At 41.7% G+C, this 27,151-nt stretch overlaps 1 protein-coding gene across 1 annotated transcript in view; it reads right to left on the bottom strand.

Annotated features, from left to right (window-relative positions):
* The window catches only part of LOC128752925 (matrix metalloproteinase-17-like), a 56,339-nt gene extending 39,534 nt beyond the window's left edge, over positions 1-16,805 (bottom strand). Inside the window, exon 1 of the mRNA XM_053854729.1 lies at positions 16,433-16,805. Within this exon, the coding sequence (XP_053710704.1) occupies positions 16,433-16,537 (105 nt within the window). The 5' untranslated portion in view covers positions 16,538-16,805. The remainder of the gene's footprint in view (positions 1-16,432) is intronic.
* Positions 16,806-27,151: the final 10,346 nt, after the last annotated feature.

Below are 27,151 nucleotides of genomic sequence, written 5' to 3'. Positions count from 1 at the left end.
TAGACCGTGGCAGTTTCAAGTACACACAGTCTGTTGTCTGTTGTGAGGGTCATATCAGGGCCAAAAGACAGAAGAAATATATTTAGTGTACATTGTGAGGCTAAAGTAAATACATCATAAACATAATCATAAAACAAGGAGAAAGTGGGTAAATATTAGTGCTATGTCATATGCTTCAAGAATACCATAATGTCCAGATCACACTCTCCCAGTGGCTCAAACAACACTGTGGCAAATATATAGATTTTTCGGGCAAACACTTCTTGCTGCCAAAATATTAAGCCTCATCACATCAAACAAACAAAATTACGAGCATTTTATTTACATAAAGTGCTATATGTGCTCTGCGTCCACAGCCAGGAACGCTTGAGGAAAGTGCTGGAAATACACACCAGTGAAAACAGCGTATAATGTCCATAAAACAAGAGATTTCATTGGTCTGACGTGACAAATCTAATTATATTCGTTTTCACCATTTTCAAAACTTAAAAAACGTAGCGTTCCTACGTACAAATGCGCAGACATGCTCCTGCGGTCTATCGATCAGCACAGCTGATGCATGTGCAAAATCAATTTTTTTCTTAATTTTAGTTGGTTTAGCTTCCATTCTGATAAGCTCTATATAGTCTGGAAATTATGGTACATTTGCAAGCATGTTTCTTCATTTTATATCCATTAAAATTAATATAGTCAATGTACATCATATTTATATTATTAGAAGATTAGTGAATATATTGGGGAGAAAACTACAAGTAAATGTCATGAACATGACATAGCAGCACTATAAGAGAGGTACTTTCTCAACATATTTTTTTAGTGCTACAAAACAGTGACAAAATGTACATTACTCATTTAAACAACAGCAACAACAATCCTATTAACCAAAGTATTTTAATTGAACAACTCAATTGGACTATTAACAGGTACATACTCAAACAGCACAGGTCCACATGTGGCCCGTGGGCCTCACTTTGTCCAGTCCTGCACATTAAGCACTATTAATTTGCTCCAACAGTAGAGTCAAGAGGGACAGTGTCCACAGAGCTGGTGCGGGCACTTTTGACAGGCTTCACTCCCTTATTTTGGAGGAATGATTTTGATGTATAATCCTATACATCTAAAAAGAACTTGTTCCTAAATTAATAAGGTGGAGCAATTATTTTGAGGCGAGAGGATTTACATCATTAGAGACCAACGTGTTGCTCATTACACAGAGCATGGCATGAAGTCAACCATCTTCACGTCACAGATGCTTCTTCAGAGTGAAGCATTTTGGAGCAAAGACTCGGTTTGACGCGGGCCATGTTATGGTAAACGTGTGTGTACAAGCAGCAGCTCCAGGGCAGACTTGTGCACGAGAGAGTCCTGTTCAAACCAAATGGAAAAGGCAGGTTTGTGTAAAGGCTTCACGCTCGAGACGTTGATTAATGGTGTTGCCGATTTGAAGCGGTGCCGAGTTCCTGATCCACCGGCGATCAGAGAAATGTTCCAAATGGCAGGAAGGAGTCAAAAATGATGAAGACGAGAACAGGCAACTATATCTGATTCCCAAATTCAGTCTGAAATTGATTGTTACACTGAATGTTAATAGGAACTGTTTCCTGTCAAATTAATTCCGAGTCTTCTCAGCAGCCTGATGCCTGCGTGGATGAGAGGGCGGACAGGCTTCTGTAGCAGGTGATAACAATGAATCTTTATTCATCTTCCTCTAACACTAGAATTTGAGAGTATACATATGGGTATTGAGGCTGGTGCAGCCGTTTCCTCTGTGATTTTTGACTGCAAATTTAAAAACTTAATAAAGTATTTTCCAACATCAACTGTTTTCTGCAAGTTATTTACTTGTGGAAAAGGAAAAAAAATGGACAAAAATTGACGTTGGCCATCTTGGACCTTCAAAATACGTCCAAACAGAAATCATAACGGTCAAAAAAATGCGGATTGGTGCACCTCTAGTAACTCATTTTTATTTCCTTTTTCTTTTTTTGGTGACGTGCTCGACAAGCGGTGTGCTGTTAGGGTTGATAGAATGTTTCTGTTTATATGCAAATGCTCACAATGTTGCATGTTTCATTTGCATTTTTAATCAGTTATTGCTTAAAAAAAAAGCATGCTGTTTCGTCAACAGCTTTATCAGGAGTTTCTTCTGTTCTTATTAGCCATCCATTCTTTCACTTTCATGAAACATGAACATCCTGTTTTGGTCCTATAATAGTCCGGCGATGAATTCTTTAATGATGCCATTACCATGGCAACAAAAGCAGAATGTGTTTCGCCCCTGTGCATGTGACCTTGGTGTCTCACAATCCCTCCCTGTTAAACTGTGATGCACAGCTGCTGAGTCCCTTCATGCCGACACATCACCACCACCGACAGGAAGTGACTCTCTGAGAGACATTTAACCTTGCTGACCCACCAGAGGTCACAGAGTCCCGCAGTCCATTATGGTGTTTACATTCAAGTGCTGAATGAGGTCAGAGACAAAGCTGACTCTTTTGACTTGTAAAAGGTCATGAATCCTGTCTAGAGTGGAAATATAGTGGTCTGACTGAGTTGAAAGTGAAATGTGCAGCACTATTAAAGCTTTCAACTAGCGCTGCCTCCCTGATAATGTACTATGATAAAACTTAATTAACATAAAAGCTCGTATAATTTTATGGTATGAGATGTTAATTACAGTAGTTGCGAGCATGGAGGACAAATGACAAAGTTAGTCACAAACATATTTTTAATCATGTTTTCAATCTCTGCTATGGACATGATGGACTTTTATGAATATTAAGAACATTGACAATCATGTCAAAAATCCATCTTTGCAATGCCTCCTTCTTTGGCGTCTTCTGTCATAGTTCAATTATATCACAGCCCTCTACTAATAATACCTCTTAAAATTTGTCGCCGTTCTTTTATTTCTTTCCCATGATAGACTTGTTAACATTGTTATGGATGTTTATGTATTTTCTTTATTCTTAATGTAAGCAAATACACTTCTTCAAAATAGTTCCAAATTTTATTTATTTATTTATTAGAACATTATGTTATTTGTGACAGACCCTGTTCATGCAGCACGATATTTCATTGAATATTTTTAACCCATCAGCATGACTCAAGAAAAATGTACTTTTGTCAACGTGAACCTGACTTGACTGGAGGAATCAAAGTGTTACGCCCACATTAGTGAAGAAGTAAGACTTCTTCGTGTGTGTGTGTGTGAATGGTGTGTATGTGTATGTGTGTGCCCTGCGATGGACTGCCGACCTGTCCAGGGTATATTCCCGCCTTTTGCCCAGTGGCTGCTGGGATATGCTCCAGCACTCCCTGCAACCGTGAACAGGACTAAGCGCTGGTTAATTGACAATGCAAGTATGTATGTATGTATATGTAAGACTTCACACAAAACTTAAAACATTTAATTTGATGTGAGACCTTTGCAATTTGGTGAATCTCTTGGGAGTTGTCCATGAAATATTTACTTACTGGCCACCTGTAGTGAGACTCCGAGACAGAGAGCACTGCATTTATGAAAGTTTCCAGTCCAGACATTTTCAAAAGTGTCAGATTCAGGTGGCAAAGAAACGCTGCACCCGACTCCAAAATGGCGATGGATCCAGTCATTTCCGTCTCCGCATAAATGGCACCAGAGAAAGGCTGGTCCTCTAGCTAGGTATTAATAGTTATTCTTGGGCAATTCGCTTAGAGTCCCAAATGTCACGCTCGAACTGATCAACGACAGATTGAAAGAACCATCACATATGAACGGTTGTTGTCATCGGCAATGAGAGGCAGTGATCTGCATTCACCATCCACGCTGAAATCGGCCGATCATAATCTGTGATCGATCGGAGCATGCCTAGTTTTCAAACTATTTATTTGGTCAGAAAACTGCAGCATCACAAGGTCAATACAATTGAGTTTGTCACATCCACCTTTCATTGAATATAACTTACTGTATATTATACTTAGGTCATTCACTACTGCGAACGAGCAACAACCTCAAGAGAACATCCACTGCTTGCTTAAAAAGTGTTAGATCAGGATGATGCAGGATCCAGGGAGTGGATGTTTGTTGACTGAAGTGCTTCTGAAGCCATCGCTCCAACATAAACACATTTAGGGCACGAAAAAGGATTTAGTCTCATTTGTGCAAACAGATAAGATCAAAGAGGGAGAAAAGAGGATAGAAAGGGTGAGAAATTGGTGGTGACATGAAGCTTAAATGACATGTTTAATCGCACAGAAAATTGAAGCTAGATTGCAAGGCGGTGCCAGACTGGAAATTGCCTTGAATTTCTTTCACTTTGATTCATTTGCGTCTCTCTTCTCTGCTGGAGCAGGCCTGCTTCTCTTTCAGCTCGATTCACCTCCTTTTTTTTCCCTTTTCCAAGATCAAACCTATAATGTCGCAGAGGTTCAACATGGATAAAGTTTGGAAAGATAAGTTTATCATAGTTTTTTTCCATATGAAGTGACATGTCATGTATGCCTGATTATCTTATCAATCTTAGAAGATTATTCCATAAAATAATCCAGAGGTCTGATGTGTGTAAAGAGAATATTTGGCTGTGGAAGCAGTCGAGGCGGACAAATGTTAAACATGTTCAATGTTTACGACAAAAAACGTGGGGAGAGCTGACCGATCCCCACTTCCAATGTGATGTGGAACGGAAGGCAGCCATTCAAGGCGTGATCTGAGTGAGACGTTTGATGACAATAAAAGCGCTATCTTTCAATACTGGGGAGTAAATCTCACTCCTAGATGCCGTCACCTGTCTCATGTCCTCGCATTGATTTCAGACTGAAACATGGCATGCGCTGAAATCTAGAAAGTATCATCCGACCCCCCAAAATTTGATTCATTTGGTTTGTTTGGCTGCTCAAACACACACACACACACATTTATATATATATATATATATATATATATATATATATATATATATATATATATATATATATATATATATATATATATATTGTTGTGCTGTAGGCAGAAGATGGTGGCTGGATTCCATCTGACTGTTTCACACAGATCAGTTGGAATCCCCTCCTGCTCAAGTGCTCGATCTCCAGAGGAGATATTTGTCATGTGCAAAAACAATATGATGAAGACATGACACGAGGGTCAATGCATCTTTAAAAATATCACAACAACCTACTTCTTGTCAGCAACAAGAACAATGTGAGCGAGAATGTGACGATGAGGATTAGAATGCCACTTTTAGTGAATTATTTAATCCTGGGCTTAGGAACAGCTGGTTGTTCAGAGAGCTCAGATACAATTCCTTGTCTGTTCCTGGAGGTAGTCAGGAGTGAGGGAGACAGTGAAGGGACAGGAATACAAAGAGGAAATTGGACACACAGAGAGTGAAAAGAGAGGAGAGAAATGGTTGGTTAACTGACATGAATAGTTGATTTCCTAGCTCTTCCTTTCCAATAAGATACTCCACTTTTCATTCAGCGTCAGCATCCGTCTTACAAAACCATGCTGGTGTGAATTGAGAAAGAGTCTTGCTATGTGATTTGCAAAGGAATATTTTAACATTTTGACAAACACCATGACAAATGTTCTCTCGGAGACTTCTGGGACCATCTTGCTCCAGCTGCTTGTTAATTCATGGAACCTTTCTATTGTGCCAAATCTCCTTTATCTGTGCTGGTAGCATCTCATTTTCGAGAGTCCAACAAAACACAGCAGGATTATCTGCGCACATTCAAGTGAGATGTCCTTTCATGAGCGACGACACGAAACTGCCACAGTAGTTTTGCTCAGTAGGACACAAACAGATGAGAGGTTTCTTGTCAGTCTTGACAAAGTCGCCACAACTGGCTCTATTTTAGACCCCTGTGACACCTCATCATACTCTCCCCAGCGAGGCCATCCTCCATCCTAATGATCCTCAGCCATGATCTCCCTGTCAGGTTTCAGACATCCCAGCTGCAGGTGGGGTCATGAATGGAAGTTCAGAATAAGTCTCATTATCGAGCCTTTTTTGTCACAGGAGACATGAATATTTGATGCCTTTCTCTGCAGTGAAATACTTCAAACCTTACTTTTTATAAAAATGTAACAGACAAACTTTTCATATGCAAGTTAGTTATCTGTATTATTTGTAAATTCAAGCTCAGGAACTCCAATTTCAAAGAAGGACTCCATTGTCAAAAGTGGAAAGTCGAAATACCCGTACTTAAATGCAGTTTTTAAGTATCCGTATTATACTATATTACAATTATTTTGTGGGTACCCAGAACTATTATCACTATAATGAACAATGATCCTTTGGGAGAAAAGTGTGTGAGTGAAGAATTTCACAATAAGTGTATGTAAACAGTTCAAACACTACTGGTTGCCTGGTTCAGTGCTTTTATTCAAAAATAAAGCTTTGTACTTCTTGTTAGCAGGTAGCAGGTCAAATAGTGTTAAAGACCAAGGAATTATAGTGGCTTGCAGGGAAACAATTCTCATCACATTTATGTGTTTATTTTGTTGTCATGGTTAAAATAGTTTTGTGTACACACCCGGTAGAATGCAGACATATGACTATAATATTGCATTACGGAAAATAACATTTTGGATTCATTGAAGTTCAAGAGGCGTAGATTTTTTTATTTTTGCGACACCTTTCAGAGGACTGTAAGTACATGCGCTCAGTTTGTACCCACGTACTGACACAAACTTGTTACAGCCACAGTTCTCTCAACACTTTACCGGCATAGAGGCCCAGTACACGTAGACAAATCTTTGATCATTGATATTAACCAAGAGTGACTAATGCCAGCGCATTTAAGGAAGTATGTTAAGGATCTACAATCCAGCCTTGTGATTCACCCCTCTCCCGAGAATAAAATGCTAAGAACACAGTACATCGTTTTAGAATGTAAAATGAATACTCTAAAACTTTCTTCTATGCTTACAACTAGAATACTATGGCAAATACAAATGTTATCAACAAGGACGTGGTGTTGTTTGCAACTGGTATCTAAGGCTTCCACAAACGGCAGCATCCATTTTCATATTCCATTGTTCGCTGAAGCTGTGTGTTACCATTGAGGCCTCACTGTCGGCTCATTACTGAGGAACATCAACAACTGTTACACACGGGCCAAAATACATGCATGAGCACACATGTATGCACACCACAGAGAGCTTACAGCTGCATGTGTATTTTAAACCCGGCATAGTTCAGATTCTATTATTACCACTCACCCAGTTAAAGCGCCGGCACAAGGGACGTCACCGTAAACAAAAAAGATCTTGAATTAATACACACTAGCAGTGACCGTAATTCAACTGCTTCGCTCCTGATGGGAATTGCCACCAAGTTGTCTGAGTAGTTAACAGTATTCGTTGCACATGTTAGCTATGTGATACACTGAGATCATCGGGGGTCTTGAGTATCTCACACAGTGGTACACACGATAATCTTGCCAGGCGCACAGAAACCTCAAGTATGCTCGAACGTAGCCAATTCTTGAGGCGATTTATGAGGAGGCCTGATGTTTCCTATATGGTTTTCTTGATCTGGCAATCAAAGTATTCTATCAGCACTTGTGTCGGCTGAGCTACAGATTATTTTTGGCGTTTGCGTGCAGGCCGACACACCACCAGAAACCACTGCAATTATGAGCTCCGGTCCTTTGAATAGCAATAGCCACTAAAACTTTGATCTGGTCACAGACGAGAAGGAGGGCTGTGGCTCAGCCAGTGGAAATAGAACCGTCCACATGCAGTTGATTAGAGGTTTGCTATACGGGGCGCTCTGAAGTGGCCCAGCTCCAGTCATGAAGTCAACATGTGCCAGCGCCGCGGAGCTCGCGTGCGGCTGGGCAGAAGAGAAACACTGACAAACATGATATTTGCCGTCGATAGTGATGATAAACCTTTCATTAGAAGAGGCTGGTTCTCACAGAAAATAACCAGTTGAAGTCCATTCTTAAATGAAGATTCAGAAGACAGTATTTATATAGCCTCCAATTATTCATGCAGGAGCCAATTTCCATGCAAAACATCTCACTCGGGCAGAAGGTCAGATCACCAACCGATTTCATCAAAGACCAAATTCACATGCAAAATTAATGACTCCTTGACCTGTAGTTTGAACAGTAAGCCATTTAACCACAAGGCCCTAAGCAAACATTAAACCAAGAAGCCATCAAAATTCATCTGTCACCCATGGAGGCTGCCTTGTAGATATGCTGCAGCTGCCACACATTAAAACACACGTAGTGGTGCCGCCAGTGCCAGTCAGTTAAGAGTCAGACACTAAAGAGAATGGCCTTAACAGACGTAATACATGCTGCCATGGAGCACCTGAATATAACTTAAAGCAACATTTCACAGAAATAGAGACAACCACACAACTTTCATAGACTATTTACATTTACATGGAAACGGTGGTAAATCATGTTTTTTTTAATTCACCAGACACAGTTTGAATTATTTAGTTTCATTATTGGGGTAAACATCTTTGATCATTAAAACTTATATTTTGGTATTTGAGTATTTTTTCCACATTCTGTTTGAACATAACTCGTAGAATTTTAAACACAGGCTTTCCCATGACATTCCATAAGGGAGAATGAACATAAATACTTTAGTTGTGATGCTATAAAAGGGAACCTCAACAACAACTTAAAATCTGATGTTAAGTTGTTGGCAGGACAGAAAACACTAGTCAACATTGAATTGTAGCCAATGTTTTAACAAGGAACAGAAAAGTTTTTCTCAGGTAATTTGTTGTTTTTACTGGAAGCAGATCAAACTGTGTTTGGTTTTCCTCCTCCATTGACACTGCCTCAAATCACTTATATACTCTTATATACTTAGGACATTTTGTGGTTAATTGTTGACATTCAGTTTGAGAATGGCCTATTAAACGTTGAAGCAGAAACACTGCCAGCTATCCTACTCTTTAAGGGTCATGATATTATAGAGCATAGTGGAATCTAGCTTAGGGTTGATTCGCACCTGAGGGGTTATCGCAGGCCAACCATTGTGAGCTCACATTGCCCATGTAAAACAAGTTGGCATGCTGGACTTGGCCCCGATGCTAAGCCAAAAACTGCAGAAGGACGGTGATGGTGTTGAACCGCCGCTCCGACGCAACGATTCTGGACCTCTGAAGTTAAACTTGTTAACCTGTCAGCACTATCACTGTCTACAGAGTTCAATATAACAGTCGGCTCCTCGCTAACTCTCAACATTGAATGCTCGTCCTCTATGGTCACAGGAACTGACAGGACTGAAGAGCTTACAGCGCCACCCTTTGTTACGGTGGTGAACTACTCACTCCACAGCTTAATCGAGCTTCTGCCTTAGTCGGGCTGTGCTTTGTATCTAACCGTAGTCAGTGATGCGCTTGCTCTCAAAATGAGCAATGACTCTCGTGGGCCACCAACAAATTCGGAAATTTCAGCCAAGGCTCATTTCTAATGTCTTTGTAGTGAATGAATGGGCTGATGCTCGACCTCCAATAGAAAAAGCCTTGTTTTCCATGTCAGAAACGCTTAGAGAAGGCTTTGTGAGTCACACCAGCCAGTTGTGACGTACTGTTTTACTGCTCTTTCACAATAAAGTATTCCCAACGTCACCACGTAGTGTTCGCTTTCCTAGCCGTTTTCCTGTCTGAACGATCCTCTCCACTCCAAGTTGAAGCGGTATCAGCGCAGAGAGAGCTTGAAAAATAGAACAGTCGCCGATCTGAGGCGGCGCAAGGCAGAGCTCAGCCTGCGGTGTACTGTAAAATGACAGACTGAAAATAATTCATTCTTCTTGATAAGATTCCTCTGTGTCACCTCTGTCTCCAGTGTAAATTGGGGGTTATACAGTACATGTATTCAGAAATTGAAACTCCATTATTATGTAAAAAAAAAAGAAAGAAAGAAAAGATCCTGAGGATTCTTTAAAAAATGCTGAGACCATCTCATGATGTCATCATGTGGCTCAGCTTGGAGGTTCTTTGGAAGCTCTGATGAATCAAATGCTCCCGGACAAGAAACCCACACATTTCAGGAGAAGAAAGCAAAGCCAGGCAGTAAGAATATAAGAACTCCATGAAGTAGAAACAGAAAAAAAGTATGAATGAGGCCCAGCGGTGGCATGAAGTCAAGTTAAAACAACATTATGAGGGACCGCAAAGGAAACTGGGTGGAGCTTCTGCCACTCACTTGATTTTGTTTTCTTTAAGCTCTGTGTTCCACGCTCCAGATGGGACTCTCATTGAGGGCATTATCCAGCCAATTCGGATTGGCAAGTTTTCCCATCAGAACCAGAGAACACAACTTGTCAGTCTTCATTACACACAACACTCACAGTGTCCCTGTTACACACACAGGCATTACAGAGGAGGAACTAAATCAAGCAGATGACACCAAACAAAGACACGTGGCATCAACCTGCTCCTTCTCTGATGTATATCAAACCAGATAGGAAGAAGGCGCTGCTTTATAGTTCACTTAATTTTAGCTACGGTGCACAGCAACTACTGCAGGTGGCGCACACACACACACACCAAAATCCCCCATCGATTCAGCTCTTTGGGGTCTAATGAGATTGACGTGTAGGACAGGGATCTTTCCCAGCTGCTTGTTTTCAGACCCAAGTCCCTAATGTCAGGCAGCTCTAAACACAACTGGGTTGTGCCGGGGGTAACCACTTAAGCGCTCTCTAAAAAAATTAAACACCTGCCCCCAAACAGCTCGGTGCAATTTCATCAATTCAGTCGTTCAATCACGAGGGAGCAGGACGGGTGCTCATCTGGCCGTCTGATCAACTCCCCAAGCTGTCCAATAAGCCAACACCACCAAAGGACAAAAACATCTGCCTCCCTCTTGAGAAGGGGCCAGTGGCAGTCTGCTGTTCAAACCACCTGACCCCAGGGAGAGCTAGCATTTGCTTTACTTTGATTTCATCAATATTCAATGATCCATCCATCAAATGTGTCTTTCTCCATAATAACCCAGATATTTACCCTAACTTGAGGTTTGCTGATGATGGCATAGAAACGTCAGGAATAAAATAATATTTTGGAAGACAAGCTTGTAGACTAAGTTTTGTTTTACAAATGTCTTCACGGCATTATTCAGAAAAAAAGACATGGCACTCTCACCTACCTTGGCAGATTCTTTGCATTGAGACACATAACCAGCAGAGTTTGCTTTCTCCCACACATCCAATCCATTTTATTTATAAAGAACATGTTACACAACGGAGCTGACCAAAGTTTTCTACAGGTCACAGACAGAAGTGCAGGAACAATAAATTAACAAACTCAACATCTCCATGTATGTCTTCAAGTCTTTGGCCAGTCTGTCTGTAGGTAGTGTTCCTAACCATTTAGGCATTTATTTTTTTTTAATCAGGTGTCAGTTTGATCCTTTCTGTCTGTTTCCATAGTGCCATTTCAAGATTGAAAATGGCATTACACAAAGAAACAAAGTGTAAATATAGGTGCCATGATTCTGCTCTTGTTTTCTCACGTGAGTCCTGGTTTTGTTTTCTCCCTCCGTTCTTCCTGTTCCTTTGGCACACGGATGGAGCCAATCAACCCCTGATCACCCATGTACAAAAACACCTGGACTCCAGCACCGTGTGCCAGATTGTCTCCTGTAGTTCCTGTGTTCGACTCCCATTGTTTCCCTGTGATGACGCTCTCCTTTGTTCCCTGTGGTAACTCCTGGTTCTTGTGGCTCTCCTTGTTCGTTCTCTCGTTCTGTGCGCTAGCTAGCTTATTTTGATTATTCTGTCTTAAACCCTGGTGCCTGAGTTTAGTGTTTTGTCTCTTTGCGTTTCCTGGTATGTTTTTTGACTATCTCCGTTCATCGTGCTTTCGTCTCTCAGTTTCCAGATTTGAGTTAGCTTCTCCCGGTTCGGTGACGCTTTCTGTTTGGGCTTTTTACTCATGTTTATGGACTTCTTCTAGTTTTGGTTACTCCGTTTGGACATTCAGTCGTTGCTTTTGTTTCTCCCGGTTCGGTGACGCTTTCAGTTGTGATTTTGTTGCTTAATTATTAAAATATTTGTTTTTGACTCGCTCCTGCCTCACTGTGACTTTCACCACTTGCACTTGGGTCCCGCTCCACATCCTTGACTCCGTGACAATAGGGCTGGGTACACACAATAAATCTGCCTGATTTCACTACATATTTTAGAATTTTGAATGTAAAATACCGTAAACAAGAGATCAAAAAATGGCCGTCATCTGTCGTCCACCATATTTTTTTTTTCCATTTGGTTTGATTTGTGTGACAAGCAAATATGAGCTAGCAAGCAGACACTGACATGAATGCAGCTAGCACCGCTAACATGGTATGGCGCACCAGCGGTTATATTTCAAAGCGACATACATTTAACTGTCTGTATGCACACAACTATTGCGGAGTCCTTGTTAGGGAGACTCGAATTGTGACGTCCTCTTAGCAATTGCTTTAATCTATAAAAGGGAAAATTTGATGACAAAATGGACGAAGCGTGTGGACAAGTGTGTTCCTCAACTGACACTAGATATTTCTGTTTCACATCAGCTTCTCCATAAAAGGCAGGCTGCCTACTGTGAATATATGGCGGAGATATGAGGGCAGATTTTTGCTGACACCAAAAGTTGTGGTGGGGAACGTCAGAATTAGCACAACATGAAACAATCCCCCGGAACCTGTGCTGCTCTCTTGATTGACAGTGTAAATCTCCAGCTCAGATCTCTTGAAATGTTTTTGAACCCTGGGTGTGAAAATCTGCTTAACGTAGCTTGTCCAAACTAGCTGCGGTTTAGAGAAGTTGCACAAACATGATGAGAAGAGTTGAGAATCTCACAAGGAATCGACCCAGATTCTCTGGCATTGATGAGCCAAAGTGTGGGCCTGACAGTGAATATCAGCTCAGAACTCCAGCGACGCCCACGTGTTTCTTGTTCTTGCCGTATTCTGGTTTGATAAGATGCTTGTGCGGCTGCTTTAAGGATTTCCTGATCAAACACCAGCATCTCAACCACCACCATCTGTGCAGTGTCTCCACTGAGAGGTCAGGGGTGAACAGTTGCTCACCAATTTCAAATTCTTATTATTTACATTAGTCGGACACAAGAAGACATTTTGTTATTATAAGGTTTGTTTTTCCCTCATACATGACTGATTGCTCATGGTGAAAAATCAATTTGGTTGGACTGCATAAGATGTGAAAACAAAGACTAATTTTGCACTTCAAAAATAATATTTTGTACTGTTCAAGCGCGGCAAACGTGTTTGTGGCCCAATTTACTAACCACACTGTGGCAGTTCAAAATTGAATCATCAAAACTTGCAGGGGCTCCCTTGTAGCCTTCTTCAGTTTAACTATCAAAGCAGACAAAAGTGGGTTGCTCCCACTTCAGAGTCAGTCAGGAAAAACAAACGCGTCACCTGGGTCTCTCACCCATAAATGCAACATTTAATAACCAATTTAAAACCCTGTAATATGTATAATATGTGTTGTTTGTCAGTGATCGTCTCCCTCTTCTGTTGCTACCATCTCCAACATTCTTCGCTCAACATTTCACTGTCTGTCTAGAGTTCTCCTCATCAGATGGTGGCAGCCCTACTTGTGTGTTACACAGTACATTAACAACAGCCAAATATTTTAGACTCCTCGAAGAAGTTATTTCAGTTGTAACACCAGGCTTTTAGCTAGGACCTCGCCCAGAGCCCAGTCCCCTCCCGACACGCCATGTCAACAACTGACTTTACAACAACAAGCTGTAAACATCTATTTGTACAAAAATAACTTTTTATAAAAACAAACATCTGAGTCAAATAAGAAAGGTTGAACTCATTTGCTGTTGCCACAGTAACACTTTCAGATGCCGGAGTCTCTTGGGAAGCAGTTTTACTCAGCTGACCCTGATTAATTAAAAAAAAAATCTTTTTATAATCATTCTTTCCCTTACTACAAGCTAAGTGTCTGTTTAGTTCAACTTCCTTTATATATTTATGCAAGATAAGCAACAGTTCATCTGTTTTCTAAACTTCCACACATTGAAACATTGATTCGTTCAAACCAAATACATATGAAGGTTTGCCGCTTGCTTAAACAGAACCATGTGAATTTTGATAACTGTTAAACTATTTTGCTCGCATTTGGCAAGTGCTGGGTGACATGCAGCAAACTGCAACGCACCCCAGCACAGCTCGCTGCACGGCTCGGCACTTGGGGGCGAAGGGAACAAGCTTTGTGCCAAAATAGTCCTCCAATTACAAAGCTATGATTTAGCTTTGTAAATGACTGTTTAATGTTTGGAACTCATCTGCATGTCCTCCTCTCATCAGTCACAGCGGGCTTCCAAGCCGTGAGTGTGGCGACTCACAAGATGTGGATAACCCCGGGATTATGCCGGTAAACGAATATGGTGGCCGAGCTACGGCTGAGAATCTGTGAATTTCGATCATATTCGGTGAAATTATAGGATGGAAATTACAGGATGGACGTCCTCAGGACACCCAGACGTCCTGCAACCTGTGATTTCACATTCCAAGCAATTTTTGTCTTTTTTGTGAGATCGAATGGAGAAAGAGTCAAGGAGTTCGGTGCAGTGTGTTGAATGAAATAAAATAAAATGTACACATTGTTCTTGAGAAGCAACATTTTTCACCAACTTTTAAAAACACATATAAAAGCTTGCTGCTTGTTTAAAAAATCGAACCAAATGAATTTTGATCCTGTTCCACTATTTTGGTTACTGTGTGGACCCTCCACCCACCACCCCCCCAGTGCAGTTTACGAATCACATAGTCTCAAAAAATGCCAAAATACTCCACCTATTAAAAGCCTGTCAGTTAGTTCTGTAAACAATTTGTTTGGAACGTACCTGTGTTTTCCTCCTGTCATGAGCGTGTGACATCCCATCAAACTTCTATGCTGCGTCGCAACTCGCGAGGATAACCGTGCAATTACACTGGTAGGCAAATATGGGGCATCCAATGACCAAGCTACGGTTGCATAAAGGAATCTGCCAATTTGGACCATATACTGTATACGTGAAATTACCAGGCAGAAACACCCTTGTCATGGAAACCAGTGTTATGACAATATGAGTAGGGCATTAAAGTGGCACGACTCGGAAATTTAGGGCATCCTACTGAGAGAACAGGGTGTCCACTTTCAGTCCCCAGGACACCCAGATGCCCCTCTAGGTGCCTGCTGGAGACGCTCTTGTTCATCTCTGAAGCAACAGCAATGATGACTGGGCATCATCGTTGTTGTTTATGACTGTGAACACTGATGTATTGCTGCATATGCCGCTATGTTTTTCCACAGTCCAGCTACTTCCGTCACCGTTTTGACAGTATGTACTGCTGGCGGATGAAGATGGCAGATGAAACAATCCCCGCATATGTCACTCAGATTGAAGTTACAGGTCTTGTGAAGTTACAGGTCTTGGTAGCTACATCAGCTTCAAATTTGCAGCGTGGCCTGTTTAAATAGCATAATGCTGCCTGCCCCAGTTAAGTGATAGTGGCATCTAAAGCCTTAAAATGACCTTCATATAATTTAAGCAGAGAACAACCGAGGGATAAAACAACATCTTGACTTTATTGTACATCTCAAAATGATGAAGGAAAACTAGGGAATTGTGTTGAAATACACTAAAGTGGCAGCTTTACGGGCCCAAATAGAAATCGCAATGATCACAATGGCAACATAAAAGACTGTTTTGTCACCCGTCAATCTGAAGGTGGGCCAGAAAATAAGACTGCCTCTTGAAAGCTTCAAAGCTTCGACTTGTTGAATCAGATCACAAGCTGACCATATCTGGACATAGCTTCCTGTCCAACAAGCAAACAAGGACATGTTCATATTGATCCAACATGAGGTGACGTGAGAACCATGAACCATGTGGAGGTAAATAGCTGCAAGAAAGTGGCTCTTTGATAAACATGTAGGCGTCCAGACTACTTGGCCCAATACATAATAAACTTAACTGCATTGTGAGAATTCCAAAAAGGCTGAACTTCAGATGACATTGATATTTAAAAATGAAGTGATCATTGCCAAACAGAAATAGACTCCTTTAAATAAGGACAGAATGACAAAATACATGAAAAATATTTATTTATTCATTCTTTAAATTAAGTCACTTCAGTAGATTTCAACACAATTCCCTATTTTTCCTTCATCGTTTTGAGATGTAAAATTACAATCAGGATTAAAATCGCTCATAAGGTCACCAGTAGACAAATGCGCTTAACTGCAGTATAAATATTGCATTCAATGACAAATTGATTTTGACAATGAATCACTTCAAAGCCGGAAACGACTCCAGTCAGTGAGTGTCCAGGAACACGACAGCGTGGTTCGATTCTGAGGCGACCGTTTCACTGACAGCAACTGGACCGATCCACTGGGGATCGCAGGAAGTTCGCTCAAGCGTTTCAAATGGAAGTCAAAGTGAACAGAACATAAACTCACCACCCCCATGTCGAGTTGCTCGGTGGTCAGAGAGGGAGCTGCTTCAGTTAGAGGTGGAAGGCACAGCACGGAGAGCAAGATCAGCGCAGATAAATCCATCTTCATTGTCTGAAAAGAAGCCTCTGTGCTCTACGACAGGCGGCTCCAGCCGCGCTCTGATCCCGAGCCCGAGTGCTTCATCCACGGGCTGAGAGGCGAGGGACACTCGGGTGAAAACACCGCCGCACAGTGGCGCGCACACAAAAAAAAAACAACTCCTCAAAGTGACGGTGTGCCCGTCGTTCTAACTTACAACTTCACTGAGCGAGACTTTCTAAATACACGTGGTTTCGTGACGTCCAACCGACGCGTGTCCTGAGCTCCGAGTCTGGTCGTGGACTCTCCACAACTGACGGCGCTGCAGGAGCAGCGCGGCGGCGCGGAGAGTCCCGGAGGAGAGAGGGAGGAGAGGGGGAGGAGAGGAGGCTTTAGCGCCTCTTACTGCCCGCTCGCGCACGGGAATATGAGAACTGAAATGTACCATTTTATGTCATACCAAACGCAAACTTAAAATGTGCAGTTAATGACCTGTCATATCGTCTGTGTACGCGCACATGGCGTACAGCTAACGATCATCCCATGTGCGTTATGCCGATTTCTTAGGAGCCACTGGCGAAATGTGGGAAGACAATTCTAAAAGGAATATATTGTAAAAGGAATTCTAAAGGGAATACACACACACCTTATACATACCTTGGTTTTCGAACATCCTGGAATTCCAACAAATCGGAGTTCGAACAAAAATTTCGAGATTTTTTTGCTTCGGATTTCGAACGAAAATCCACAACTCGAACACCCCCCAAAAAAAGCCAGAACCATAAATAACATGCGCCTACCAATCAGCTGACCCACGACGCGCTTTGTTATTGTGTATAACGCTACATTTACTGACTGTTTTTTCTTCATATTGAGGTGTAAAACCTTTCCTGTCTCCGCACTGGACCGTGGTAGAGTGTCACAGGGGAGGTGCTCGCTCTCCACACCTCCACTCCAGGGTTTGATGTCCTGTTGTGGGCTGGAGCTGGGACAGGGATGAGGCGAGTCTGGGACAGAGCATTACTTGGTTTATGACTTTGTCACAGCCAAACTGCACAGAAGCGCACATTCAGAGCTGGACACGCACCGGGCACCTCTTCCCTTCTGGAGAGACGTCACTCACTCGGCAACCCCTCCCACATGCAGCGGCCACACACATAGAGGAACAGCGCACCTGCACCACACACTCTACATTCACTCCTACAAAAAACTATTTTAAGGCTTGGAACGCATTATTTCTTTTTCCATTAATTGTAATGGGAAAAATTGATTCAGACTTCGAACAAATCGCTTCTCGAACGGCCGTCTGGAACGGATTGTGGTCGAGAACTGAGGTACCACTGTGTATATATATATATGAAGTCCATTTCAAATTCCATAGTCAATTTCAGAATCAATAGCATCATTAAAAATGTTACACATCTTGTGATGCGTCAGTGGACACGATGTGCCTCTTCTGGGTTTGGTCGATTTCCTCTCTGTCATCTTGGAACTGAACTTCCAGCATCACCGTGAAGAAGACGCAAGCCTCTGCCATCATTTCTTGGAACTTCATTCCCCATTGCCACTTGCCTCTTCCTGTCATGAGAGACATTTTGTGGGTAATCGACTATAATCATAGTTGATTGAGAATTGAGGATGTTATCAACTCATTAATAACCATATTTTCAGGAGCTACTCTTAAGACAACTGCTGTGACTGCAGTCCTATGTCACCTGTTAACTTAGGATTCCTTGAATTTCATTTCTGGAGGATGGAGAAAGCTTTAATGGGATTTTGAGAGGCGAGCTGTTGGTGTTTTGGATCACCTGGAACCTTCACATGTCAGCGACTCAGAAGAGCAAGACACTGACGCATGTCTCCTCCTGTGACAAACACTAGCTGTTCAATTAAATGTAGGACTCTACATTACTTTAGCTGGGAGGAATTTTAACATCACTCATATTTTTATCGCACCATTAACATGTATGGCCCTTTGCACTCTTCCTGTGTGCTTTCCCCATCAATGTTTATTTTGATGTGAACATAGAGCGTTTGCTTTGGTGTGCTCTCCTTCAGAGCATAATGTTGTGCTGTTCTTCAGGGCCTGTGTTTTTAGTGATGTCTTTAGTGCCTCTGAGGTTTTTATTGGCAGAATCTGTAATGTGTTGCTGCAGTGAGCAAATATTTGCATGAGGAAAGCATTATTGGCCACTTTTTGTTGATAAAATTCTCACCATTTTGAGAAGTTGAGAAGGGACTTACTGCACCACCACACATATGAAGCTGATTTGGCCATCCTCCTTTGTTTGCACAAGTCAAAGAAAATCATAGAATACTGGGATTTTCTTTGGCTCATATCTTGGTTTTCCTCTGCTCATTTTCTTTCAAGATTTTCAATGTGCTTGAGGAGCCACACCTCTTGGACTACTATGAAAGTAATGGGCTACCAACTGCCACAAGTGAGAAGAGATGATAGATGAACATAGATCAGGTGCTGATCTCAATGCTTAGCATTATCCAAAAGTTAATTTAGGGTTTCGTAAAACTATGGTCCGTGGTGCTTTCCTTTGCTATCTGCCTATATTGTAGTTGTTAAGTGAATTCCCTTCTATCAGCAGAGATATTGACTATACTCTCCCAGCTGGGGCCTTTAGATCAGATTGTTTGTGCTCATTTACTATGAACTCTGGGTGTTATGTAATGCTGCGAAGATGCCAGAAGGATGGGCAGCGCAAGAAAGTTGAAGTTTCTCTGGATGCAGTCGTTCAACTGCTCTGCATTCCCTCCGCATCCCTGATGTTAGACCCCAACAATGAGCATCTGTTATTTTCTCAGGCAAAGATCAACTAGCCCTTGGAAAAAAATGTGTTTAAAAATGTATATATTGGGACAAATACTTTCAATCGTAGTTGTGCTAATGATGCAGACTTTCAATTAAACAGGGGCAGTGAGCGTCCACGGAGATAAATAACATCCAATTAAATATACATACCCACACAGGCCGGTCCGCTGAAGTGTAGCAGCTGCATATGTCTGTGAAATGCAAAGATGTTTTATTTTGAACCCTTCATTACACTTCCATTTGCACCATATTTGAGAGCACATCTGAGGGAAGCACAGAGCAATTTTCAGGACTGCGCAGATAATTATGACATGAAACCACAGTATCACTCCAGCGAAGACCAGACTCTCTCACTGATGTACTTCATTTGTGTGGTTGGAGCGTTGTTGTAATGAAGAAACATGTTGTGGTGACTAATCTCAAAGAACTACATGCCCTCGTCCTGCAGTGATTAAATCCTCTCGATGCTAATGTGAGTAAAGTTTTAGTTACAATAAATCTTGAAGCTGGAAACATCATGTACAGAGAACAAGAAACATGTATTTATGGTTTTACAAAGAAAACCTCTTGTTAATTTCTAGGCTCTCACAAATACATTTTTTGAGAACTTCTAATGCATGAAAAACAGTCATATCATAAACAACAAACGCCGTCCTCTAATCCAAGCATTTGTTTTTATGTAAGATTAGAAAGCCTATTCCTATGGACCTCGCATATGAGCTTGTGCTGTGGCTCAAAGCAATACCATATATGGTGTCCCATGGTTTAACAGTGATCTACAGTGTGAGCAAGATGAATCGTCACCTTCACATGTGGTGAAACCATTCCTGAGTAATTTAGTTCCCAAAATAAGACGAGACAATATGCCACCCCCTATGTGAGGGGTGGTCAAGCCTGGCCTCAAAGGACTGGAGTGGGGCAGGTTTTTGTTCCAACTGATCAAGCACACAAAGTTTAACCCGTGAGGTTTCAGATGAAACAAGCAACACCAGACTGACAATCTACTTATTGCACTCTGAAGACACCTGCTTGGTGAAAAAGCGTCCTCTCATGTGGTGAGAACTAAAATCTGCACCCACTGAGGCCCACTGTGGCCCACTGCGGAATCCCACCCCTGCCCTTTGTGATCCAAATGTTCCTGCAAATGCGATTGGTCTAAACAGTCCCACTTACAGATTTCGCAGAAAAACTTTTTTAACCATAGTTAACTATTGTCTCAAAGTAGTGTATTTAGGGGGGTCGGACATGTATTTGTCATTCCCAAAACCCGCAGGATGAAAGCTCCTTGGATTGATAAGCCGTCGCTGCTACGTGACTTTTGCTTTCTCTCTCTCTCTCTCTCTCTCTCTCTCTCTCTCTATATATATATATATATATATATATATATATATATATATATATATATATAGATCATACTTTGTTTTGGTTTCATTTTGTCGATAGATAGACTTCCTGCGTCTGCGTACTCCCTCCTGTATCTCCCTGAGCTTGACCTGCTAATGGCTCACACCTGGAACAGATTCTGCAATCAAGAACATCTGCTCATATACACTGCTGTTCCAGTTCTGTGCACCAGATTGCCATGGCACCCATGTAAATGTATTCCTGCGTTCTGTTTGTGTTTGCTCCCAGTTCAGTGACGTCCGCAGTTCTTCCTTCTTTAGTCGTGAATTATGAATTAAACTGTGGAATTTTATTTTATTGCTCAGTAACACTTACTAATAAAGTAACTTTTTAAGTACTTTTTTGACTACTGTGGGTCCAGAAGTAAAATAGTGAATGGACAGAAAAAAATGACAATTGAATCCTTAAACTTACAGCCTAAACAAGTTATTGAGTTGAACTTATGTGGGTAAAGAAGGAAAAAGCCCTTCGTTTTTGTTGTCATCATTGTTATAGTCTTATTTTATTTATATCTCTTTGGGGCCGGGTAAATACAGTCTAAGGGTTGCATATGGGTCCCAGGTCTCACTTTGCGCAGGTCTGATCAAGATGTTGCTTTGGAAAAAAATATAATCGTCTGTTGTTCCATACATAAGTAATTGCTGAATGTTGAATTTAAATATGTATGTATCAAATACGTAGACAGGTGAATTCGGACAAGCTTCTTGGCTAAAGTAATAATAATAAAATAGATTAAAAAAATAGATAAAAAACACTTGACAACAAAACAATAAATATGTCGGTGGAAAATGCCCCCAAGGTTTGCAACCAAGATTACGGATAGTCAATGTAGATTAAAGTTCTTTTCTGTCAATGGCATTGTCCTTCCTGGCACCAAATGGGATTGTGGTGACTGCTGAAAAGAAATCTCGGAGAGTTGAGCCAAATTAAGCCAATACAATTCAGCAAAAAAGACTCAGAGAAGCACAACACAACAAGGCTGCCGTAATGGAACACCATCAGACTTGCTGTCCTCCTGTGTCAAACATCCTAACGCCAAAGCTGCGGTTTGTTCCAGTTTGACTCAGCTCTTTTCTGTGCAGACTTTAGATGCTCACCATGTGCTCAAGTGGGTTTCCTCCAGGCACTCTGATTTCCTCCAAAAGTCCAAACCCAGAAAGAGATTAATGAAGGACTATATGTGAGCAGTGGTGATAGACTGCCTACTTCTCCATGTTGCGCCTCCCCACTCCCACCATCTGCCATCTATGTATTTGGGCTAAACTCCATGGACCATGTCATTGGATAACTTTTTAGGTTCTTTTTTGGTTTGTTATAATCCATCGTATTGTGGTGTAAAAAAAGATCAGTTGGAGTCATGAACTTCAGCATGATTGTACTTGTTCGGTCGGTAAAATTTGGAATTGTTCTTGTTGTTCCACGACACCAAAACAAAGCCCAGTGGACGAGGAGGAAGTATTGCCAGTGACTGAGGAATTCACATACATTATGTTTTTAGGATGACACTTGATCCTAGTGGCTCTGTTTAAAACCTGTGTATGCTAATCTGGATTTACACCTGGAGGTGTCTGCTATTTTCTCCAAATCTACATTTTTTTTTCTAACTCTTGGAGTAGGAAACTGGCTCACTCCTGGGACCCCAGTGCCACACATGACATTCCAGAATGGTCACCAAAGTGACAAATGGTCAGCAAGTTAAGCGGCTGGCGGCTAGATCTTTGAGGGAAATGTAATTTTATTTAATTCCTTAGGTCGACAAAAGGCCATTAAGTCCACATTTTATGATTACTATTGTTGTTGCTAAGTTTTTAAGGACACTGTTTCCAACATGTGTTTGAATGAAGAGAGAAGGCACCATTGTCTTCCCAGATGGCGACGCAGCTGGAAAAAAGACTTGAGCCTTGTGACTAAGGTCATCGGGGAGGTATTGGGTGCAGTGGCCAGCCTCTGACTTATAAGTGACATTTCTGTCTCAGCTGCCAACATGTTTGAGCCATTGTGTCCCAAGGCCCTGACTGAACCTCTGATTGCTCCCGGTGGTCCAATTGATAGGTGGCATCGCAGCCTACTGTCATCAATATTCGATTGTATGCGGAGCGTTTTAGCGCCAGTAAGTGCAATACAAATATGCTCCATCAAAGAAACATGCTGCATTACTGAATTTTACAAGCAAACTGCCATACATGGCGTTAATACAGAACATAGAGGCATTGATCTATGGAACAAAATCATTTGATGCAGAGGAGGAGTCACTGTCATAATAGATATCTGACATTAACAGCCGTGGCCATGCAGACCCTGGATTTAATCTGAACACAGGCAACAGTAATGAAATGTGATGTAAAGTGAAAGGGTGGTGACACAGACGGGCGACACTCACGGCGTTAAAAAGATGAATGTCTTGCAGGTCGTCCGTCATCCCGCTCGTATTTCTGTAATCCCCTCAAGTGTAAAAGGGGCTGCATATATTGCATAGTAAAATGAGAAAGGCCAAGAGGTTGTGCATGCGAAGGATCTCCTGTGTTAATCAGGCTGCCTTGTAATCCCACTGGATCCTTCTGACCAGAGGCTCTGTTATAGTAGTGCTGTAGATTAAAAGTGGTTTTGTCATGTTCACCTGGGGCACAGCTCGGCCTTCCCAGAAGTAATTTGTTTTTTTTCCAGCCACCGTATAGTCTCAGTCACAAACAAGAGCAGGTCTGCCTGGAATTATTCCAGTCCCCAAGATAACATTCACCCTTTAGAATATTCAAACATCTATGAACTTTGTCTTTTGTCACTCAGTTCAACGATAAAGATAGCAGGGCTTTCATTTGAATATTTCAGCACAGCTCTTCTGCGGCACAAGGTGTCTACCGCCACTCATCCTATGGTTTAATTCTGAAATGTATTTTTCAAATTGCCACACTTTGCTTTTAAAAAAATGGGGGACAAATGTGTGCATTTGCTTTTAATTTCTTAAAGCACCGAATCATGCCTGTCGATCTTGCGATGAAATATTGACTCTTATAATCCCTGTTCCAGTGAAAAGTCACAGATTCATCCATCTCCAATTCCCATTTGTTTCTAGGTGTTTGCAAGTATTTTACGGCTTCTCTTGTGTTATCATTTGTTTTATGAATGCAGCTGTAACTGCCACCAACAGGCTGCCTTTTCTTACCACCCATAAATGGTGGCATGAAGTTTTGATGTGCGAAGATTAGCCAGTGCAATGTTCATTAAATGAGAGATGCTGTAGGATATTAGCTCACCAGCGGGACTTTTACGAGCTACGTGATGAGAGACTGAGAGCTACTAGAGCCGTCAGAAATGGTTTTCATGAGCATGTTTACCCATCATTCCTCAGTGGGGATTTTTAAGCTTGGAATAACTCCTTTGGTTAAAACTGTTGCTCACGTCAATTTGGTCAATTCATTCATTGGATGCACAGCACGTTTGTCAAGATTTAAAAAAGCAACAGCCATGGCAGTCTCACAAAAAGTAACTGGTCAAATGTGAGATGCGTGAAGAGGAAAGAGTTCTATCTACAATGTTGTGCTGCTTAGAGTTGAGCAGAAAATTACCAGAACCCTATAACTTTATGTTTTCTTTTCTGACATGCTAAATGACTTTACCGACCTCGGCATCAAGATGTCACTGAAGCTAGAAAACTTCAACCCCTCAAGCTCTAATGGACGATTGAGACTAGCGGGGTCACTATCCAGAACCTGTCAGTGTTGGCCAAGCTATGCAATTGTAGCTTATAGAAATACATGTTGTTCTCGCAGTGGTTTGGAAAGTTGCGTCTGAAAAGTAGCTCTAGCAAGCATTCTTACTCATTACACTCTTTCAGCGTTAAATAGATTGTTGTATTTCATTCAAGAAAGCAGGATGAAATTGCCATCTATATCCATGGTCTCAAATATTGCCGTGTTTGGGAGCATCATAAGTGGTGGTCTAAGGGTTGTCCATCAAATGCGTGTGCCATATGAGCATTTAATGTCTTTCTTTGCATGTTTTAATATCAGTGTTGTGGGTTGTTCACCAATACATTCATCAGTCGGAAGCCCTGAGTCAAAGGTTTATGACATAAAACATAACAATTGTGGAAGAAGTATTGACAATCTACCTCTTGCAGCGAACATGGAAGCAGTGTCGATGGTAGTGGTGGTCGTATGGGAATGGGACTGCAGCACTGCCCGCCCATTCCCGAGCGCAATTTTCCTGCAGCTCCCGGCTGCACACCTCAGTGTTCTGGGAGTTGTTTTTGAACGGTGCTGTCCGCCCAGACAGCGATCAGACTCTTCATTGCCAGGCATTCATCATCTGTATTCATCATCTGTTCGCTCTGTACACGTGGTTTCCGGCTTCTAGGGCCGAGTCGCCTGAGGCGAGAAGCTCACCACCCGCTGAGAGACAAAGTACAGGTCTCCAGCCGGGATCAAGTCTGTGGCCAAAACCTGACTTGCTTGGGTTCACATCTCGGACTTTTGAGCTGAAAGACCTTTGCCTCAAGACAGAACCTGCAGTATGAAAGTTGTTATACTTTAACTACAGACAAGGTACAGCAAAAAGTAGTCAAGCTGTGTGGTTCAATTATGTGTAGTTCAAGCATCCCCTGGCAACAGTGAGCTGTCTGAGAAGCTTTGTTCATTCAGTCATTCCAGAGTCGCATCCAGAACCAATATACCTGGTAAAATATCACATGAAACAGCATATACTGTGTGGCTGGTTACAATGTCACGTTATCTTTATGACCATGGTGGAAGAACAACGCTCCAAGCTACAATATAAAAGCGACAAATGGACCAAGTTGGAGGAATATCCTTGTGGCTTAATCACCAGATTTGAACACTCTGGTTGAAAAAGTCCTGGTAATTGAGCTCTTGAGGACGGCATCACTGTAACAGAAGCATCATGTTGGCTTCACAACAAGACAGACAGAGAGTGACAGTTGAAAAGGAGGGTGGATCAGACAACATATATCGGTGGCATTAGTTAATCAAACTTGAATTACGAGTAGTGTCTTTTGCAGAAGATCGCAAGATCAATCTGTTTCCAGAAACATCATGAAGACTCATCTGCGAGGAGAGGCTCTTATTTTTGTAATGATGTGTGATTTATTGACGTGCAGACAAAGGACTAAAACGTTCTTACTGACAGCCTTGGGCCTCTATTATTATTTTATGTGCTCATCAAAATCGTGAAATGTGTTTTAACAATTTGGGTCAAAAAAAAGGAGTGGAGCTGCAGTTTGATGACAGAGAGCTCTCTTATAAGTTTGGCCTGCAGGCATGGCAGCTCGCAGCTCTGCAGATGAGCAATGGCTGAATAAGCACGTAGAAACAGCTTATGCGGACAGTTCCACTGTCAGTGAGATGAGACCAAAATACACAGAACAACAGGAAAACCATTAACGATTGAAAACACACTTTTACAAGGTGCTGTACGGGATCACTCCCAGATTCTGTTTCAGGTTTAAGAAGAACAAATGGAAATGCTGGTGAGGTTCATTCAGAAGCAGCTAACTTTGTTGCACCTGTGAACACGCAACATCATAAATATCATGGGTTTATTCCGGACAGTGTCACTGTGGGAGGCTGCAGATGAAATCATGTTACGCCTTGTTCCAGGGCAGTGGGCATGAGTCACTAATTTCAGAACATTTTTCTCGGTTTTCATTCGTCCAGGTAACTAACTAAGTCAAGGAAACACTTCTAGTACAAAAGGTCCAACACAGTATTATAGAGTCAGACAAGAAAAATCTTGCCATTTGAATGACAGACAAAACATCGGAAGCAAGCAAATCATAGACTATTCATGGTCTAATGATGTCTAATAACCTTCCATACAATGGAAAAGTCGTGCGTGTGTGTGTAACCTGATTCAGTATGTGTGTTCTTCGGTCCTCACCAATGTCTGCGGTGACCACATAACAAGCCTAACATCAGCTGCGTTTTGTCAGCCACATTCACATTCATTGACCATTTGTTCTCACAAGACGACTAAAGGACATGGTTTTAGGAGACAACACTACCATGTTAGCAAACGTTAGCATGGTTGCTAAGTTAGTCGAGAATTGTCATAGTGATAAAAAGTGAAATTCTGTTCTTTAGTTACTCCACATCCATCATTCTTGTGATACCAAGAAAACACATTCTCCGAAAATATTTCATTTTATTCAGAACATTGTTGTTTAATCCAGAGTTCTGCCGAAGGAGGCGTGTTTATGGACCCCCGACCCTAAAGTAGTTAATTGGTGAGCACAATCGCTGTCTACAGAGTTCAACGTAACAGTCTGTAAAGGCTCCTCACTACCTGTCAACTTTGACTGTTCCTTGCTCTTCAACCATAAGAACCAGAAGAACGATTTTCTCTGCATTGCATGTAAACCATGAGAACATAACGCAATCCGACTCAGCGACTCAGTCAAGATA

This window comes from Synchiropus splendidus, chromosome 1 (genome assembly GCF_027744825.2).
Source record: "Synchiropus splendidus isolate RoL2022-P1 chromosome 1, RoL_Sspl_1.0, whole genome shotgun sequence".
Taxonomy (NCBI): domain Eukaryota; kingdom Metazoa; phylum Chordata; class Actinopteri; order Syngnathiformes; family Callionymidae; genus Synchiropus; species Synchiropus splendidus.
The sequence above is the reverse complement of the archived record's forward strand: the minus strand, read 5'-3'. Positions and strand labels throughout refer to the sequence as shown.